We start from the raw sequence: 20,783 nt of genomic DNA, 5'->3' as shown, positions 1-20,783 counted from the left end.
CTAGTTCTGCATGAACAGTTATTTAAGTTCTGAAATCTACAATGTCACAGAGGACAGGTGGGTCAGATATTTCCCTTCACATTGTGACATTAATGCATCTTATCTCAAGTCTCAGCAATCACCATTTACATTATGTGACATTTCGATGGGACAGATTTGATGAAAGCCCATTATTTCGCGTGAAATGTTTTAACTTATTGATGGAAGAAAAATATTTAAGTCATCGTTGTCGACAACGACAACATATCGTTGAACTGAGAATTAATACTGAATAGATTCAGGGGCCACTTTGCGCAGTGGCAACACTCTTGCCTGTGTCCAAAGTACATGGGCTTTATATAGAATTTTACTGAAATACTCAATTGCCATTCAGTCAGCTAGATATGAAAGATCCCAGTTTGTACTTCGGAGTGGAGGAACAGAATTTGGCCAATGTTCCAGTCAACATTCACTTTTCAACCAACATCACTAGAGATTATCTGATCATTAACCCATTACAGCTCATACGAGCTTACCACGCACAAAATGGTCACTGCATTTCCTGGCTGTCTAGATTTCAAAATTATTTCACTGACCTACTTACTGGGGGACAGGTTGCATTTCTTAAAGGCACGATACAAATCCAAATGCTTCCCTTCTTCTTACAAGCTTCTTCGCAACAGGATAAGAGGGGAACCACATCACTTGCCATCCACTCTCTTTCCAACACAACATTGAAACTTGTCCTCTTACCTATATTCTTTTGGATCATATTTAATTGCTTCTGTAAAATATTCCACCGCATCTTCATAGCGCCCCTCATTAGCCATACTATTTCCTTGTACTGTGGAGAAATAAAGCAACCGTCAGTTTCATTGTATCAGCACACAAACACTGCCAGAGCAAGAAAGTCATTCAGCCCACCTGAGCTAGTCTCGTACAAACCCATGGCCCATGAACCCAGTCTGAACTCTCCTCCCACTGAGTCACTTTTGGATCCAGAGGGTAATGGTTGACAGATGTTTTTGCAAATGGAAGGCTGTTTCCAACGGGGTTCCACAGGGCTTGGTTCTGGGTCCCTCGTTTTCAGAATTTATCAATGATTTAGATTTAATGATCAGAACCCGGAGGAAGCCCACGCAGACACGGGGAGAATGGGCTAACTCCACACAGAGAGTTGCCTGAGGCGGGAATTGAACCCAGGTCTCTGGCATGAATAAATGATTTGCAGATAATATGCAAATTGACCATGCTGTTGACAGCAAGAAACCTGCAGTTTGCAGGAAGATATCAAAAGCATTGCCACTCCAACTTACAGCCTCCCAGTTCACACCACCCCTACCCAGAAACCTGTATTCACCTTCCAGATTCCAATCTGATACCAGAACTCAAGGAGTGTGTGGGTTCTGATGCTGTAAACTTGGGCTGCAATTAGATTAGATTGGATTACTTACGCGTGGAAACAGGCCCTTCGGCCCAACAAGTCCACACCAACCTTCTGATAAGCAACCCACCCAGACCCATTCCCCTACATTTACCCCCTCACCTAACACTACAGGCAATTTAGCATGGCCAATTCACCTGACCTGCACATCTTTGGACTGTGGAGGAAACCGGAGCACCCAGAGGAAACCCACGCAGACACGGGGAGAATGTGCTAACTCCACACAGACAGTCGCCTGAAACCAAAATGTTTCCTGTGCTTCAGCCATTAAAGAGGACATGGGGACAATGACTTATCCGGACTTGTCCTACCTGCCTATCTTCTGTTCCACCTATCCACTCCACCCTCTCCTCCTTGACCTATCACCTTCATCCCCTCCCCCACTCACCCATTGTACTCTATGCTACTTTCTCCCCAACCCCACCCTCCTCTAGCTTATCTCTCCACGCTTCAGGCTCACTGCCTTTATTCCTGATGAAGGGCTTTTGCCCGAAACGTCGATTTCGAAGCTACTTGGATGCTGCCTGAACTGTTGTGCTCTTCCAGTACCACTAATCCAGAACCTCATTGTTTACTGCAAGTTCTTATCTGGTCAAAGTCATTCTAGCTGAGTCTTTGTCCCACACCCCTAAACTTAACTCTTTCCCTACTTGCTCATATATTATACACATTCTCAAAACAAGGCTGAACAGCAATTGCAACAAATAGCAATTAGACCACAAACAGGAAGTCCAAGGAAATGAGAGACATCGGTCCTTTTCAATCACCTGCATCAGAACCCCTGATGCCCCAATAATACTCTGCTGAGCTGTGTTGCCTTGTCCTGTCTGTGTATGAATGTGTACCAAATTGGAATAGAGAGAGATATAGGGGATATAGTTTAACCCTGCAAGATTAAATTGACAACCAGTTTTGACACTTACTGTCAAAAACAATTGCCTTTAATGAAAGTATTATTTTGGGGTTTATTGGACAAAATTGGTGAATATTGCACTTATCCAGAATGAAAGAAAAGGTTAAAGTCACCAGAATCCAACCAGACAATAGAGGTGCTGTCTCATTAGAGAGAGATGACTGGTTTATCCTGACGTCACCACAGCTCAGGCAAGGGGAGAAATTGAGAGGAGAGCCCTCAAGGTAACCTTAGCTGGTTCAGGAATTGAACCCACCCTGCTGCCAATGCTCTGTATGGCCAACCAGCCTTCCAGCCAACTGAGCTTTTTGGTGATTAAGACATTTACACTTTTGCCACAACTTGAATTCCAATGCACTCTTCCTATCAGGGTCGTACAGAGTGTCAGTGAGCCTCCATCCTGCCTGAGAGATACTGACTCGATGTTAGGAAACCTTCACTCTTCATAAAATACACACTCAGCATCAGTGAATCTTCAATGCATCGCATCATCCTCCATGAAACACTGTTCCAATGTCAGTGAACCTTCAACTCCAATTATTCTCCCAATTTCAGTCAACCTTCTCCTGAGATTTCCTCTGTAAAATATCAAATCTTCTGGAGGGTCAGAAATGTTAACTTTGATTTCTCTTCACGGATACTGCCAGACCTGCTGAGTTTTTCCAGCAACTTCTGTTTTTGTTTCTGATTTACAGCATTACGCAGTTCGTTCAATTTTTATCAAATCTTTAAGCACTTTTGAATACCTCACCCATTAATACTGGATCATCAGCTTTCTTGTGAGAAGTATTCTTCCAATGTCAGTGGATCTTCAAATTCCAGCTCTCATCCCTTTCGAGCACTTTTTGATTAATTCCTACAGTGTGGAAACAGGCCCTTCGGCCCAACCAGTCCACACCGATCCTCCGAAGAGCAACCCATCCAGAACCATTTCCCTCTGACTAATGCACAGAACACTATGGGCAATTTAGCACAGCCAATTCACCTGACCTGCACATCTTTGGACTGTGGGAGGAAACCGGAGCACCCAGAGGAAACCCACGCAGACACAGGGAGAATGTGCAAACTCCACATAGACAGTTGCCCATGGCTAGAATCGAACCTGGGGCCCTGGTGCTGTGAGGCAGCAGTGCTAACCACTGAGCCACCGTGTTTGTCAATGACTTTCAGCCCACAAGAACACAACGTATCACCTCTATTACCAGTGATCTGAGTTCAGGTCACACACTGACAATAAATGATTCCTAAAAATGATCCTGACTTACCTGCCAAGTTATAAATCTTGTCACTCAAAGCGTTGGGATCTGTAGTTTGCTGGGAAGGGCAGAAATAACAAGCAATGAAAACATGACTGCACAATTTACATTAACACAGCACTTAATCACCGTGAAAGATTGTACAATGGAATACTTGACATAATGACCAAGGTAAGGAAATGCCATTCCAGACCCAGTGAGACTTCACAAATACAAAATAGTACCAGTAAGAACAATTAAAAAATTAAGGAAAATAAAAATCAAAGTACCATCACAACACTACAGTATACAAGTCTACGGGCAAAGTGTTGGGAAATTGGATTATTGACGACTGGTTGAAGGGTCCTTTCAGTGCTGTAATACTCCATGACTCAGAGAAAATGCTCAAATTCACAGCTGGAAGTAGTTTAGAAATAAGCAGCGCTGGAGTTTGTTTACTGGGGCTTATTTGTGCAACAATGCTCAGAATATTCCTCACCTCGACTTTCTTTTCTCCTTTTTTCTTCTCAGTCTCCTTCTTCTCAGCTTTAGGTTTTATGTTCATTTTACGTTTCATCTGGGTGACAGCTTTTGAAACAAAAGAACTGTTCATATCTAACTCATCCTGAAAGAAGGACAGACAGTGTCAACAGAAGCTTGTTCGAAAACCCACAGACCACACTCCAAACCCTCTTCCCATTCCGATATAAATTAGACAAGTGGAAAAGCAGATTCCTTTCTCCCTTGCTAACTAGATCAGCAGCTTGATAGAACAAATGTGCCAAAGGCAAGAACAGAAGTGTCTCCATTAAAGCAGCACAGCAACACCTCACAAGGGCAACAGCAGAAAGCTTCCTTACTCAAAACGTGACCAAATTACTGGAAGGACAATGGAAAGGAAGCAGACAGTAATTAAATTTTTTAAAAATGCAATACTGGAAAGGAGGGACTGCATGGGAATGTGGCGAGGGAGCAGTGGTGACAACAAAGGGTTGGGGGAAAGTGAAAGTATTGAATGAGTACATACACACCCAAGGTGTTGCTGGCTTTATCTGTCTATCTGTGCTGCAGACTTTCAGATTCACAGGAGAGAGGGTCACACCAGCATATATGTAAGAGAAAGAGACAATAGGTCCTGAAGGGGATCTACCACCATGCCCCAAACAAACAGGATGGATGGGACGGGGGGGGGGGGAAACGGGGGAATTCGGGTGAAATTTCAATCCCTTAGCCCATCACTATAAAGCCACCGCAGCTCATTCCCCACCAGCTGGTGTGCTGCAAAGCTCAGGTGCTTACCTCGGATATATACACTGATTTATCGATTGCGTTCTCATCCTCACTCACTACAGCAGTAACTTTCACACTATTCTCATTTTTATTGTCAGTTGTGTCGGAGCTCTGCTCTTTGCCCGCTGAAGCCCCTTTCTCAGGTAACACAGCAAGACCACGTTTAATATTTCCACTCACTTCTTTATCATCCTCCTCTCCGTCGCTACAACTTTCTTTCTTTGATAGAACTTTCTGCAGGCAGAACAGACAACACGAGATAAAACATTGGCTGTACACGAGTTTTTCTTTATCCATCCGGGGTGTGGGTGTTGCTGGCTGGGCCAGCGTTTATTGCCCATCCCTCGTTGCTCCTTGAGAAGGTGGGGGTGAGCTGCCCTTTTTGAACCAGGGGAGCCCCTGTGCTGTCGATCGACCCACTATGACGTTAGGGAGGGAATTCCAGGATTTTGAACTCGGGAAGAATGGCAATGTACTCCTGAGAATGGGGAGTGGTTTGGAAGGGAACTTGAAGATGGTGAGGTTTCCATGTATCTGATATCTGGTAGTGGATGTGGGTTTGGAAGGTGTTAAGGAGCCTCGAATTTCTGCAGTGCGTTTTGTAGATAGTACACACTGCTGCTACTGAGCGTCGATGGTGGAAGGAAACAAATGTATGTAGTGCCAATCAAGTGGGCTGCTTTGTCCCGGATTAGATTAGATTCTCTACAGTATGGAAACAGGCCCATTGGCCCAACAAGTCCACACCGTCCCTCCAAAGAGTAACCCACCCAGACCCATTCCCCTACCCTATATTCATCCCTGATGAATGCACCTCACACCATGGCCAATTCACCTGACCTGCATATCTTTGCGACTGTGGGAGGAAACCCGAGCACCTAGAGATAACCCACGCAGACACGGGGAGAATGTGCAAACTCCACACAGTCAGTCGCCCAAGGCTGGAATCGAACCTGAGTCCCTGGCGCTGTGAGGCAGCAGTGCTAACCGCTGAGCCACCATGCCACCCAAATGGTATCAAGCTTGAGTATTGTTGGAGGTGCACTCATGCAGGCAAGTGTTGAGTATTCCGTCAAACACCTGACTTGTGCCTTGTAGATGGTGGACATGCTTTGGGGAGTCAGGAGGTAAATTGACTTGGTCTTGTAGCCACTGTACGTAGATGGCCATTGTCTGGCATGTGTGGGGCACAAATGTGACTTGTCATTTCTCAGGTTCTTGTCCAGGTCTTGGTACATTTAAACAGGAGTTCCTTCAGAATTTGGAGGAATTGCAAATGGTGCTGAACATCTTCAAATCATCAGCAAACATCCCAAATTATGACCTTAGGATGGAAAGATCACAACTCTTGAAAACAAGTAGGGCCAGATGGGGGCTAACACATCACAGTCTTGAGATAAGGAGAAGCCATTTTAGGCAGATAAGGAGAAATTTCTTCAGAGGACTGGGAACCCGTGGAATTCTCTCCACAAAATCCTTTTGAATTCTAATTTATTCAGAGAATGTGAGCATCACTCTGTAGCAAAGCATTTATCGCCCATGTTGCTGTGGGAATAGGGAGCGTGTGACACTGGACAAAGCACAGCAAGTCAGTATCTGAGGTGCAATAGAATCGACATTTCGGGAAGGACCCTTCATCAGGACTGGTCCAGAGTCACATTTAAGCCAGACTGGGTAATGGTGGCAAAATACACAAAGTCTCTTCCCTGGGGTCGGGGAGTCCAGAACTACAGGGCATAGATTTAGGGTGAGAGGGGAAAGATTTCATGCAGAGGGTGGTATGTGTATGGAATGAGCTGCCAGAGGATGTGGTGGAGGCTGGTACAATTGCAACATTTAAGAGGCATTTGGATGGGAATATGAATAGGAAGGGTTTGGAGGGATATGGGCCGGGTGCTGGCAGGTGGGACTAGATTGGGTTGGGATATCTGGTCGGCGTGGACGGGTTGGGCTGAAGGGTCGGTTTCCATGCTGTACATCTCCATGACTCTAAAGTGAACCAGATGGGTTTCTAACAACAAATGACATTAGTTACATGATCATCATAAGGCCATCTTTTTATCCAGACTTATTACTGAATTTAAATTTCACCATCTAGCATGGTGGGATTCAAACCAGTGTCCCCAAGTCATGAGCCTGGGGTTATACCTGTTGAAGAGCTAATGCCCGAAACATCAACTCTCCTGCTCCTCGGATGCTGCCTGACCTGATGTGTTTTTCCAGCACCACGCTTTTCGACTGACTCTCCAGTATCTGCTGTCCTAACCTTTTTGCTCATCTGAATGAGAAGTCCAACAATAGAATGACTATGCCATCATCTGACCCAAATGCATGTGAACATTCAATGGTTCAGCAAATTCACAGCTAAGATCGAATATATTTAGAGACGAAGGGGATAGGACAGGAAGGTGCAGCAGCTATAACCTCCTGCTCCTAATTGCTACGTTAAATACCAGCAAAAACACTAGGACAGTGCTGGCTCAGAGTTGCGTACAGTTTTAACCGAATATAGAAGGGAGAAGCTTAGCACAGTCAATGAACACTTCCTCAAATATAACAGAGCGTGTTCTTACCTTATCATTAACATTCTCTCCAATTTTATTCTCGCTTCTATTTTCTTTTTCTAATTTCTGTTGCCGCCTTCTCTCTTTCTGTCTCTGAAGGAAATTAAGTCAAGTCAACACCCATCACCTAACATTATTCGTGAAGTGCAGGATGACGACAAAACGAATGTCCACTAAACATGAATCATGGTATCATCGAGAAGAGTTAATGCTGTAGTATTCAGGTATGTCGACATCGCAACAATGAAGTGGAAAAAAAATCAAGGACTGTGGCATGGGGCACAGAGCAATGACAGCAAACCCAGTTAAACACAGGTACCTGGGGCACAGAGCAATGACAGCAAACCCAGTTAAACACAGGTACCTGGGGCAGAGATCAGACAGGTATCCCATTTAAACACAGGTACCTGGGGCAGAGATCAGACAGGTATCCCATTTAAACACAGGTACCTGGGGCAGAGATCAGACAGGTATCCCATTTAAACACAGGTACCTGGGGCAGAGATCACAGACAGGTATCCCATTTAAACACAGGTACCTGGGGCAGAGATCACAGACAGGTATCCCATTTAAACACAGGTACCTGGGGCAGAGATCACAGACAGGTATCCTATTTAACTCCTATTATGGAGTTTAATGTGGACAAGTGTGAGGTGATACACTTTGGACGGAGTAATCAGAATGCAAAGTACTGGGCTAATGGTAAGATTCTTGGGAGTGCAGATGAGCAGAGAGATCTTGGTGTCCATGTACACAGATCCCTGAAAGTTGCCACCCAGATTGACAGGGATGTTAAGAAGGCATACAGTGTTTTGGTCTTTATTAATAGAGGGATTGAGTTCTGGAACCATGAGGTTATGCTGCAGCTGTACAAAGCTCTGGTACGGCCACACTTGGAGTATTGTGTACAGTTCTGGTCACTGCATTATAAGAAGGATGTGGAAACTTTGGAATGGGTGCAGAGGAGATTTACTAGGATGTTGCCGGGTATGGATCACAGACAGATATCCCATTTAAACAAGGTACCTGGAGCAGAGATCACAGACAGGTATCCCATTTAAACAAGGTACCTGGCGCATGGATCCAAGACCAGAATCCTGCATAAGCACTAGTACCTTGCGTATGGAAACAAGGTGAGAATCCTGCACATTCCCAGGCATATCAGATCCAGAAATTAGACCACAGCCCCACATATGCACATTACACAGGGCATTGAAACAAAATGGGAGTTCTTCATAGGCACAGGTCGATGGGACAAGAATCTAAGGTGAGAATCAATCTGAGACAGGAGTCCTGCAAACAAATAGACACAGAAACAAGATAGCAGTCCTGTGTAAACATAACCCAACACACTCAGACACTCACTTTTTTCTTAAGTCTTCGTTTCTCAGCCTTCTTTTTAGCCTGCTCCTCTTCATTAACTAACTCTTGAGCAATTCTCTCAGCCTCCTGCAAAACACATAATGAGAGAGTCATACTGGATGAGCAGGAACACAGCCAATCACCCAGACAAACAGAAACCCAGGAAAGAATTGGATCTCACTGAGAAACACCAACCCAGTGGAGGATGGGACGTCAACCAAGACCAGCAACGATTCAGCACAGATGGAGATTTCACCACATTGCAGGCTCAACTGAATCCAAGGGGACACTTGCATGTGCAGTAAGCTACATACCTTGACAAAGGAGTTTGCAATTTTTGCGAAGATTTGTAGCTCAGGTTCTAAGTTTGCTCGCTGAGCTGCTAAGTTTGTTCTCAGACATTTTGTCATCATGCTAGGTATCATCATCACTGAGGAGTCAGGTCCATCGCCCCATGGGAATGGCGTGTCAATATTTAATGTGTTGTTGTTAGGTGTTTTGAAAAACATTAAGGTAGACAAGTCCCCAGAACATGATGGGATCTGTCCCAGAATACTGAGGGTGATGAAACTGTTGTGGTCTTGTATGAAATCTTTGTGTCCTCTTTAGTGACATGTCCCAGAGTACTGCAGAATAACCAATGCTGTTCCTTTAAGAAGGGAAACAGGCATAATCTAGAAAATGAGTCTAGATTAGAATGGTGCTGGAGAAGCACAGCAGTTCAGGCAGCATCAGAGGAGCAGGGAAATCGACGTTTTGGGCAAAAGCCCTTCATCAGGAATTCCTGATGAAGAGCTTTTGCCTGAAACTTCTATTTCCCTGCTCCTCGGATGCTGCCTGAACTGCTGTGCTTCTCCAGCACCATTCTAATCTAGACTCTGGTTTCCAGCATCTGCAGTCATTGTTTTTACCTATAATCTGGGAAATTACTGGCGGACAAGCTTTATGTCAGTGGTAGGAAAATTATTGGAGAAGATTCTTAGGAATAGGATGTATTCAGATTTGTAATAATATGAAAAAACATGATTGAGTTTTTTGAGGAACTGACAAAGACGATTGATGACAGCTGGGTCGTGGATATGGTCTACATGGACTTTGGCGAGGCCTTTGACAAGGTCCCTCCTGGCAGGCTGATACAGAAGGTAGAGTCACATGGGGTCCACGAAGTGCTGCTAAGATGGACACAGAACTGGCTTGGTCATTGAAAACAGACAGTAGTTGTGGAAAGGTGGTTTTCAGACGAGAGATCTGTGATCAGTGGTATTCCACAGGGATCAGTGCTGGGATAGATATAGATTGGGATAGATACTTGGGTGGAGAAAAAGCAGATGGGATTTAATCCAGACACGTGAGGTGATGCATTTTGGAAGACCCAATGCAGCAGGCAAGTATACAGTAAATAGCAGAGCTCTTGGAAGCATTAAGATAGAGGGATCGAGATGTACAGATCAACAATGCCCTGAAAGTGGCAACACAAGTGGATAAGATGGCAAAGGAGGCTTGCTTGCCGTTGTCAGTCAGAGCATGAAAATTATACAGCTGCAACATGACATGTTAGAGTCAAAATGTCAATTACAGCAAAATTAACCTCGCCCCTATGGGACCAGCTGATCAAGAGGTCCACATAATCAATGTAAAAATCAACAATAATTGAAACCTAATACAGGGGACATGCACATCACCATTATACTTTCAGCATAAATTACTTAAATAATGATTAAACTTTGCTTTGGATAAAACTTACCAGCAGAGCCTTCTCACTATACCCTCAACCGACTACTCCAACATCACAATCATACAGGAAACTTTCACTATTTCAGGTATATAACGTTTACCAGTTTATCCAATGCACTGGTACAGAAGGTGCCAGTTAAAACAAAGTTTGCTGTATAAGGGGGCAAAGTTTTAATGTGAAAGGAAGAAGTTTAAAAGGAGATGTGAAAGGCAAGTGTTTTTTTTAAACAGAGGCTACTATAGATATGTGAAGGGGGGAGAAAAAAAACTGGTGAAGATAAATGTAGGTCCCTTGCAGTTGGAATCAGATGAATTCCTAATGGACAACAAAGTGTTGGCAGACCAGTTGAACAAATGCTTTGGATCTGTCTTCAATAAGGAGGACACAAATAACATTCAGGAAATGCAAGGACACGGATGGTCAAGCATGAAAGAGAAACTGAACAAAATACTTATCAAGTCAGGAAATGGTATTTGGGAAATTGATGGGATTAAAACCCAATTAGTCCCCAGGGTCTGATGCTCTGCATCCCAGAGCACTTAGGGAAATGGTACCAGAAATAGCAGATGCATTAGTGATTACTTTCCAGCATTCTATAAATTCAAATTCTTGAATTTTTTGAGGATGTAACTCGGAAGATGGACGAGGAGGATCCAGTGGATGTACTGTACCTGGACTTTCAGAAAGCTTTTGATAAAGTCCCACACAAGAGGTTAGTGAGTAAAATTAGGGCGCACGGGATTGGGGGCAAAGTACTAGATTGGATAGAGAATTGGTTGGCTAATAGGAAACAAAGGGTAGTGATTAACGGCTCCATTTCGGAATGGCAGGCAGTGACCAGTGGAGTGCCGCAGGGATCCGTGCTGGGACCGCAGCTTTTTACAATATATGTAAATGATATAGAAGATGGTATCAGCAATAACATTAGCAAATTTGCTGATGACACAAAGCTAGGTGGTAGGGTGAAATGTGATGAGGATGTTAGGGGATTACAGGGTGACCTGGACAAGTTAGGTGAGTGGGCAGATGCAGTTTAATGTGGATAAATGTCTGGTTATCCACTTTGGTGGCAAGAACAGGAAGGCAGATTACTACCTCAATGGTATCAAATTAGGTAAAGGGGCTGTTCAGAGAGATCTGGGTGTTCTTGTCCACCAGTCAATGAAGGCAAGCATGCAGGTACAGCAGGTCGTGAAGAAGGCTAATAGCATGCTGGCCTTCATAACAAGAGGGATTGAGTATAGAAGCAAAGAGGTGCTTCTGCAGCTGTACAGGGCCCTGGTGAGACCACACCTGGAGTACTGTGTACAGTTCTGGTCTCCAAATTTGAGGAGACATTCTGGCTATTGAGGGAGTGCAGCGTAGGTTCACGAGGTCAATTCCTGGAATGGCAGGATTGCCTTACACGGAAAGACTGAAGCGACTGGGCTTGTATACCCTTGAGTTTAGAAGACTGAGAGGGGATCTGAATGAAACGTATAGGATTATGAAAGGACTGGACACTCTGCCAGGAGGGAACATATTTCCGTTGATGGGGGAGTGCCGAACCAGAGGACACAACTTAAAAATACGGGGTAGACCATTTAGGACAGAGATGAGGAGAAACTACTTCACCCAGAGAGTGGTGGCTGTGTGGAATGCTCAGCCCCAGAGGGCAATGGAGGCCCAGTCTCTGGATTCTTTTAAGAAAGAATTAGATAGAGCTCTTAAAGATAGTGGAGTCAAGGGGTATGGAGATAAGGCTGGAACAGGATACTGATTGGGAATGATCAGCCATGATCATATTGAATGGCGGTGCAGGCTCGAAGGGCAGAATGGCCTACTCCTGCATCTATTGTCTATTGTCAAAGAGTCCCAATGGACTGGAAGGTAGCTAATCTAACTCCAGTCTTTAAACAATTATAGGCCAGTTAGTCTCACACCAATGGTGGGGAAAATGCTGGAGTCAATCATCATTAAGGATGTAATAACTGTGCATTTGGAAAGCAGTGACAGAATCTGTCCAAGTCAGCATGGATTCACTAAAGGGAAGACATGTTTGACAAACCTTCTGGAATGTTTTGAGGATGTGACCAGTAGAATGGACAATGGTGAATCAGTAGATGTTGTGCATCTGGACTTTCAAAAGGATTTGGACAAGGTTCCACACAGGAGATTAGTGAGGAAAATTAAAGCTCATGGTATCGTGTAATGATGTGGATGGAGAACTGATTGGCAGAAGAGTTGGAATAAACAGGCCCCTTTCAGAGTGGCAGGCAGTGACAAGTGGGGTGCCGCTGGGTTCAGTGCTGGGACCCCAGTTGGTCACAAGATACATTAATGACTTGGATGAAGGAATGGAACGCCATATCTCCAAAAGTGCAGATGACATGAAGCTGGGTGGCAGTGTGTGCTGGGAGGAGGGTGCTCAGAGGATGACTTGGACAGACTAGCTGAACGGGCAAATACTTGGCAAATGCAATGTGATGGAGGAGAAAGTGAGGACTGCAGATGCTGGAGATCAGAGCTGAAAATGTGTTGCTGGAAAAGCGCAGCAGGTCAGGCAGCATCCAAGGAGCAGGAAAATCGACGTTTCGGGCATAAGCCCTTCTTCAGGAATCTTGAAAAAGGGCTTATGCCCAAAACGTCGATTCTCCTGTTCCTTGGATGCTGCCTGACCTGCTGCGCTTTTCCAGCAACACATTTTTAGTAAATGCAATGTGATGTCAATCAATGACAGGTTATCCACTTTGGTCACAAAAACAGGAAGGTAGATTAGCTGAATGAGGGCAGTTTAGGAAAAGGGAAAGTTCAATGAGACCCAGGTGTCCTGTTGGAAAAGTCATAAAGATGTACAGCACGGAAACAGACCCTTTGGTCCAACTCATCCATGCCGACCAGATATCCTAAGTTAATCTATTCCCAATTGCCAGCACTTGGCCCATATTCCTCTAAACCCATCTTGTTCATGTAACCATCCAGATGCCTTTTAAATGTTGTAATTGTACCAGCCTCCACCTCTTCCTCTGGCAGCTCATTCCATACACACACCACCCTCTGTGTGAAAAGGTTGCCCCTTAGGTCCCTTTTAAATCTTTCCCCTCACACCCTAAACGTCTGCCCTCTTGATCTGGATTTCCCCCACCCTGGGGAAAAGACCTTCTAGTTACCCTATCCATGTCCCTCATGAATTTATAAACCTCCAGAAGGTCACCCCCCTCAGCCTCCAACACTCCAGGGAAAACAATCCCAAACTTATTCAGCCTCTCCCTATAGCTCAAATCCTCCAACACTGACAACCTCCTTGTAAATCTTTTCTGAACCCTTCCAGGTTTCGCAACATCCTTCCTATTGGAGGGATACCAGAACTGTACTGAAGGTGAGCATGCAGGTACAGCAGGCAGTGAGGAACGCTAATGGCATGCTGGCCTTTATAGTAAGATGATTTGAGTATCAGAGTAAGGATGTCTTGCTGCAGTTATCCAGGGTCTTGGAGAGGCCACACCTCGAGTATTGTGTGCAATTTTGGCACCTTAGTCTGATGCGGTTGAGGGAGTCGAGTGAAGGTTCACCAGACTGATTCGCAGGAATGGCAGGACTGATGTTCCCAGGATAAGGAAAGACTTCTTCAACTGGGCTTGGATTCACTGGAATTTAGAAGAATGAGGGGGGAATCTCAAGGAAACAAAATCCTGAAGAGACTGGACATGCCAGATGCAGGAAGAATGTTCCCAATGCTGGGGAAGACCAGGACAAGGGGTCGCAGTCTAAGAATAAGGTGTAAGCTGTTCAGGCCTGAGATAAGGAAGAACTTCTTCACTCAGAATTCTGAACCTGTGGAATTCTCTCCCACAGGAAGCTGTTGGGGCCAGTTCATGAAAAATATTCAAGAGGGAGCTGGACATGGCCCCTTCAGCTAATGGGATCGGGGGTATGGAGAGAGGGTGGGAATAGCATATTGAAACTGCATGACCAGCCACGATCGGACTGAATGGTGGTGCAGACTTGAAGGGCCAAATGGCCTATTCCTGCACCTATTTTCTGTGTTTCGATGGAAGCGCCTGGAATGCAGAGGAGATGGTAGAAGCAGATACAACAACATTTAAGAGGCATCTTGACAGATACATGATTAGGCATGGAATAGAGGGATATGGACCATGTCGAGGCAACAGGTGCTTAGTTTAGAAAGGCATCTTGTACCAGTGCAGTCACGATGGGCTGAACAGCCTGCTACAGTGCTACACTGCTCTTTGATCTTAAGAGTATAACTGCTATTTTTATTTTACTTTGGAATGTCATAAGTGCAAGACAAAAAGTTCCATCCAAACTGGTTTCATTCCCAGCGATACGCAAGTTCTGCATGACCAAACAACAGCTGCAATTCTCAGGTTTACCTACCTCAGCAGAGCCTCGGTATGAATTGGAGCTTTTATTATTGTATGGATCGGTTATATTTTTAAATGTGGACAATTCCGGAGTATTGTAGAGGAAATTTTTCCGTAATCCACAAAATGTATCAACGTTGTGGTCATCGTCTTCATTGGAATAATCATCTTCATAGGTGTAATTATCATCATCATCACTTGAATCTACAGGACCAATACAATAACAGTGAAGTCAGATTGTCTTTATTATCTCCCAGCCCTGGCTCTCATGCCTCCGCTCCTGAACCCTGTAAAAGGACCTGATTCCATTTGCGTTGCTAGCCCAGGATCACGCGACACGAGTGTCTACTCTGGATACATGAGGTGATACTGAAACTCACGCCACACACGCTCCAGCAACAGCGTTTGAATTGGCCATGCTAAATTGCCCGTGGTGTTAGGTAAGGGGTAGATATAGATATAGATGTAGGGGTATGGGTGGGTTACGCTTCGGCGGGGCGGTGTGGACTTGTTGGGCCGAAGGGCCTGTTTCCACACTGTAAGTAATCTAATCTAACCTAAAAAAAAGCAGCAGAAATACTACTACACTCATTTAAATTGGGAGCAGACCACTGCGGTTTACCCAGGTCTCTGGTCCAGGACTTGGCCCCTCATGGGATCCTTAACATCCAACTGAGAAAACACATGCTACTCATTTGAAGTTCTGAGCTGCAGCACTCCCTCAAGTATGGCACAGGAAATCTCCCAGTCAGAAGGAGATTCAGTTCCCTGTCCATCACACAAGTGAAGACTGTGCACAACTGCCCAGTGCAGAGTTACAGGATTCACTGCTGATCAATTTACCATGGGATCACAGACCATTACCACCAATATTACTATCCAAGTGTTACTGGGGTGATCACTACAGGGTAGCAACCATGGCGTATGACTCTACCTCAAGAGCACCTGAGCCACTTTATGATCCGACTAGTTGAAGAATAAACACTGTGGTAATAACCAGAGGAAGCAGGGACCCTTAAAATTATGCATCAGCAGTACAGGGGAGACAATTGGCTTGGACTTAGTTGTAAAGAGGATGCAAGGAGGCTTCAAGGTGATTTAGATAAGTTGAGCCAGAGCAAACACATGGCAGATGCAACACAGCATGGATAGTTGTGAAATTCTATGCTACGGTGTAAGAAACAGATGAATGCAATTGAATGGTGATACATTGGGAATCATGGATACACAGAGGGGTCTGGGTGTCCTTCTACATCCGTTAATGAAAGTAAACAGCCCACTGCACCAAGCATTCATGTATAGAACATTGGTCTTCAGTGCAAGAGGGTTGGAGTTCAGAACTGCCTCACTGCAGTTATACAGGGCCTTGGTGAGACCATACCTGGAGTACTGCTTGCAATTTTCACATCCCTCAAGAAAGGAGGTGCTTGGCAGAGACAGAATGCAGTGGAGGGTCAATAGGTTGATTCCAGGAACAGATTCGTTTGGGTGGACCTGTATTCACTGGCATTTAGAAGGATGAGGGGATTGGACTGAACTGTACAAAGTTATAACAGGGCTACAGCGATCCAGTGCGGGTAAATGTTTTCCCTTAGTAGGCAGTCTGGAACCGTGGGACAGTCTCAGGACACAAGGTAGACCACTCAGAACTGAGATCACTGCCTTCACTCAAACCTGAGTGAATCTGTAGAATTATCACAGAAGGCTGTGGGGGCTAGGACACTGGTTCAAGGAAGAGATAGTTTTTTTTTGGTCTAGATTTTAACGACATCAAGGGAATATGGGGAGACAGGGGACCACAACAGTGATACAGAGGATCAGCAATGACCATATTTAATGATGGAGCAGGATCCAAGGGCCGATTGGCTACTTCTGCTCCTACTTTCTATACAAGAGGGGCGCGCGGAAGGGTGAAGTGGGTGGAAATTGTGACAAAACAGAACTATTGATATTAACACAAAGATCAAGCAAGATTCTTGTAGACACAAATTACCAAAAACATGCTGCTCCATTATAGCTGTCTCCTCATTAAAAACACACTGATGAACCTCCACTGGACTGCTCTCAATTAGATCTTTTAATAAATTGTCCAGCCTCTGAAAGAGAACACATTTGGAAAAACTGAAAAAAATTGTAACCAACAGCAAAACCCACCAAACAAAGAGAGATTAAAACCCAATTCCCCAGCCCAGAGAATTAGCAATGTGAAGCATCCCGAGACAGTACATACCAAATATACAACCCCTGCCATTTTGAAGGACAAAGGTAACAGATACAAGGGAACTCTATCAACTGCAAGTTCCCCTCCAACCACTCACCACCCTGACTTGGAAATAGCCACATTCCTTCACCGTTACTGGGTCAAAATCCTGGAATTCCCTCCCTAAGAGCATTGCGGGTCAACCCACAGCACAAGGACTGCAGTGATTCAAAGAGGCAGCTCACCCCCACCTTCTCAAGGGGTAACTAGGGATGGGCAATAAATGCTGGCCCAACCAGCAGTATTCACAACGATCAGTCCAAGGAATAAATCAATAAAACTCAGAATATCAAAGTCCTGGGGGAAGATAAAGGTCACCCATGTAACTCTAGATTCTCAGTAATATGATGGACCTCTAATGGCCCTTTGAAAGGGTCTAGCAAGCTGCTCATTTCAAAGGTCAAATAGTGATGGGCAATTAATGCTGGCCCTCCATTGATGCATGCATCCCAGGAATGAATAAACAGGAATACCATGAGATACAAAAACATTTTCTGTCATTGTTTTTCCTCAAGCTGATTGGTTGCTGCTACTTTTCCAAAGTTACAATAAGTAATAAATACAGTAAGTATCAGCATTCTCAGAGAGGAATAGTCTGAACGCCTCCAAGCAGCCCACCATCATTGGCTAGGCAAACATCAGATAACTGTGGGCTGTGCAGCAGCATAACTATCATTACAATGACAGGTACCCTTACAGGCACCATGCATACCTGATTGGTAACCGGATTGTCCTGCAGGTTATGGTGGTAAACGTTGGCTTTATCCGTCAATGTTGACAGGTAACAGCCTTCTGCAAAAAGAAAGGCTTTAGGAATAAAAAAAACTGTTCCACAGTGCACCAAAAGACATGCAGACCGCCTTCATCACTCGTGGTTCTTACAAAACCTACCAACCCGGGTTTTTGCTTCTCTATCCACAGCCTACACAACGTGCAATGTCAGCAGAGAGCTACAGAACCCACAAAAACTCATCCTTAATCCCTCTGCCACATTTCCATATGGGGCCTATGGATTGATGTTGCTTGCACATCTTCGAGTCATAGAGATGTACAGCACAGAAACAGACCCTTCAGTCCAACCCGCCCATGCCAACCAGATATCCCAACCCAATCTAGTCCCACCTGCCAGCACCCGGCCCATATCCCTCCAAACCCTTCCTATTCATATACCCACCCAGGTGCCTCTTAAATGTTGCAATTGTACCAGCCTCCACCACATCGTCTTGCAGCTCATTCCATACACGTACCACCCTCTGCGTGAAAAAGTTGCCCCTTAGGTCTCTTTTATATCTTTCCCCTCTCACCCTAAACCTATGCCCTCTAGTTCTGGACTCCCCGACCCCAGGGAAAAGACTGTGACTATTTACCCTATCCATACCCCTCTTGATTTTGTAAACCTCTATAAGATCAACCCTCAGCCTCCGACACTCCAGGGAAAACAGCCCCAGCCTGTTCAACCTCTCCCTATAGCTCAAAGCCTCCAACCCTGTAAATCTTTTCTGAAACCTATCAAATTTCACAACATCCTTCCAATAGGAGGTAGACCAGGATTACAGAAAATATTCTGAAAGTGGCCTAACCAATGTCCTGTATAGCCAAACATGACCTCTCAATTCCTGTACTCACCATTCTGACCAATAAAGGAAAGCATACCAAACGCCTTCTTCACTATCCTATCTCCCTGTGACTCCACTTTCAAGGAGCTATGAACCAGCACTTCAAGGTCTCTTTGTTCAGCAACACTCCCTAGGACCTTACCATTAAGTGTATAAGTCCTGCTAAGACTTGCTTTCCCAAAATGCAGCACCTCGCATTTATCTGAATTAAACTCCATCTGCCACTTCTCAGCCCATTGGCCCATCTGGTCCAGATCCTGTTGCACTGTCCACTACACCTCCAATTTTGGTGTCATCTGCAAACTTACTAACTGTACTTCTTATGCTCGCATCCAAATCATTTATGTAAATGACAAAAAGTAGTGGACCCAGCACCGATCCTTGTGGCACTCCACTGGTCACAGGCCTCCGGTCTGAAAAACAACCCTCCACCACCACCCTGTCTTCTACGTTTGAGCCAATTCTGTATCCAAATGGCTAGTTCTCCCTGTATTCCGTGAGATCTAACCTTGCTGATCAGTATCCCATGGGGAAATCTTGTTGAATGCCTTTCTGAAGTCCATATAGATCAGGTCTCATCTACACTCACACACAGGCCATCTTTCCAGAAGCTCCGAATTCTGGATGACCTCGCTCAGTGACACAACCACTGCTTCTCTTTCCACACTAAAGCTATGTTCAGCTGGCTCAGCTGAAATCTTCCCTTCCTTTCAGTTGATTTTTGTGCATTTACTCAGTACCATTTCCTTTAATTAAGGCCTCTCCCTGAGACACTATACTAACTGAGCTCACTATTACTACTGAAAAGAGTTACTTAAGTTGCATTTCTTCAACAGCATGGCAGGATGTCTTCCTCTCTGATATCTCTGCAGCCCCCTGCTTCTGGACTTTTCTATGAAGCTACCCAGACCCTCTCCCAACCCTGCCCTGGTTAGTTGGAGATTGCTACTAACAGCACCTTTGCTCTATCAGCCGTGCCTCTTGAATACACCCGTTTTCTGCTCCTGTCTTTCTAGGTTTTAAAACTCAGGTCGGCAAATTCCTGAATCGTCTTGATAAAATAAAACAACCGAGGATGCTGGAGATCTGAAATCAGAACAGAAATTGCTGGAGAAACGCAGCAGGTCTGGCAGCATCTGTGGGAAGAAAGCAGAGTTAATGGTTCAAGTCTGACCTATTGAAGACTCAAAACATTACTTCCCAGAGATGCTGCCAGACCTGCTGTGTTTCTCCAGCTATGTCTGTTTTTGTCCTTCATTATCTTTCGTCAAGGCTTCCTCGTCACTGAGCTAAAAATCACAGTTTTGTGGAAGTGAGTTTTCTTCACACTAGAAATAGCTGTCTCCAGCCAAAAAAAAGAAAGTCTAGGTACACCATCGTACAAGCAGATGTGGTATGACCTTCCACTTAACTCCTGGAATGGGCACTTGTCCATTGGCAATGGTCACTGCTCCAGGAGTCTCAGTCACATGACTTCCTCACTGCGAATCTCAAAGCCTTTTCACCAATTTTGAAAAGGAGAGTGCGCAAATTCTGCTTCAGACATCATCTCGTGACAATATCAAAACCCCTAACTCCAGGCGATAAAAGAAAAGCCTCAAAGTCACCTGTGTTTGCATTCAGACTTTGGGATGGAGGTCACAGAAATCCCAAAAGGCTCAGATGGTACTAGAAAGGAGATCGAATATCCACACAAATCGAGGGAGGCCAAGCTACCATTTGTCAAATTAAATAGAGTCAAAAAGAGAATGCAGAGGAAATAAATAGGGGTAAGAGTAACCCATCAAAAGCGGCTCTCCCAGGGAAAGGAAGGGAGTGCCTCCGAATGAAACATGTCAGCAAAGCTCTGCAGAGCTGCTGAAGGCTGGACAATGCTCAGTGATAATGCAGGGGACAGCAGAGACCTGGGATAACCCAGGTCAAACCCTCAGAACTGAAGAAGGATGAGGGTCAAATCAAAAAGAGTGGAACAAGAGTCAAGAAACTCTTCCAAGTGCCAGAATGGAAGGAGTGGAGATGTG

The 20,783-nt window shown here is 44.8% G+C and overlaps 1 protein-coding gene across 3 annotated transcripts in view; it reads right to left on the bottom strand.

The window, feature by feature from the left end:
* The window catches only part of LOC140482056 (uncharacterized), a 74,453-nt gene that overhangs the window by 31,816 nt on the left and 21,854 nt on the right, over positions 1–20,783 (bottom strand). The window contains exons 2-10 of one of the 3 annotated variants that reach the window (XM_072578964.1): positions 17,859–17,938; positions 16,880–16,982; positions 14,900–15,090; positions 8,791–8,874; positions 7,435–7,518; positions 4,871–5,095; positions 4,071–4,196; positions 3,602–3,650; positions 733–823 (exon numbers count right to left, since the gene is read on the bottom strand). In XM_072578964.1, the coding sequence (XP_072435065.1) occupies positions 733–823; positions 3,602–3,650; positions 4,071–4,196; positions 4,871–5,095; positions 7,435–7,518; positions 8,791–8,874; positions 14,900–15,090; positions 16,880–16,982; positions 17,859–17,938 (1,033 nt within the window). The remainder of the gene's footprint in view (positions 1–732; positions 824–3,601; positions 3,651–4,070; positions 4,197–4,870; positions 5,096–7,434; positions 7,519–8,790; positions 8,875–14,899; positions 15,091–16,879; positions 16,983–17,858; positions 17,939–20,783) is intronic. The other 2 variants (XM_072578977.1, XM_072578971.1) reach the window with 2 other exon arrangements.

The sequence above is a fragment of the Chiloscyllium punctatum genome, chromosome 1 (genome assembly GCF_047496795.1).
Source record: "Chiloscyllium punctatum isolate Juve2018m chromosome 1, sChiPun1.3, whole genome shotgun sequence".
In the NCBI taxonomy this organism is placed as follows: Eukaryota; Metazoa; Chordata; class Chondrichthyes; order Orectolobiformes; family Hemiscylliidae; genus Chiloscyllium; species Chiloscyllium punctatum.
The sequence above is the reverse complement of the archived record's forward strand: the minus strand, read 5'-3'. Positions and strand labels throughout refer to the sequence as shown.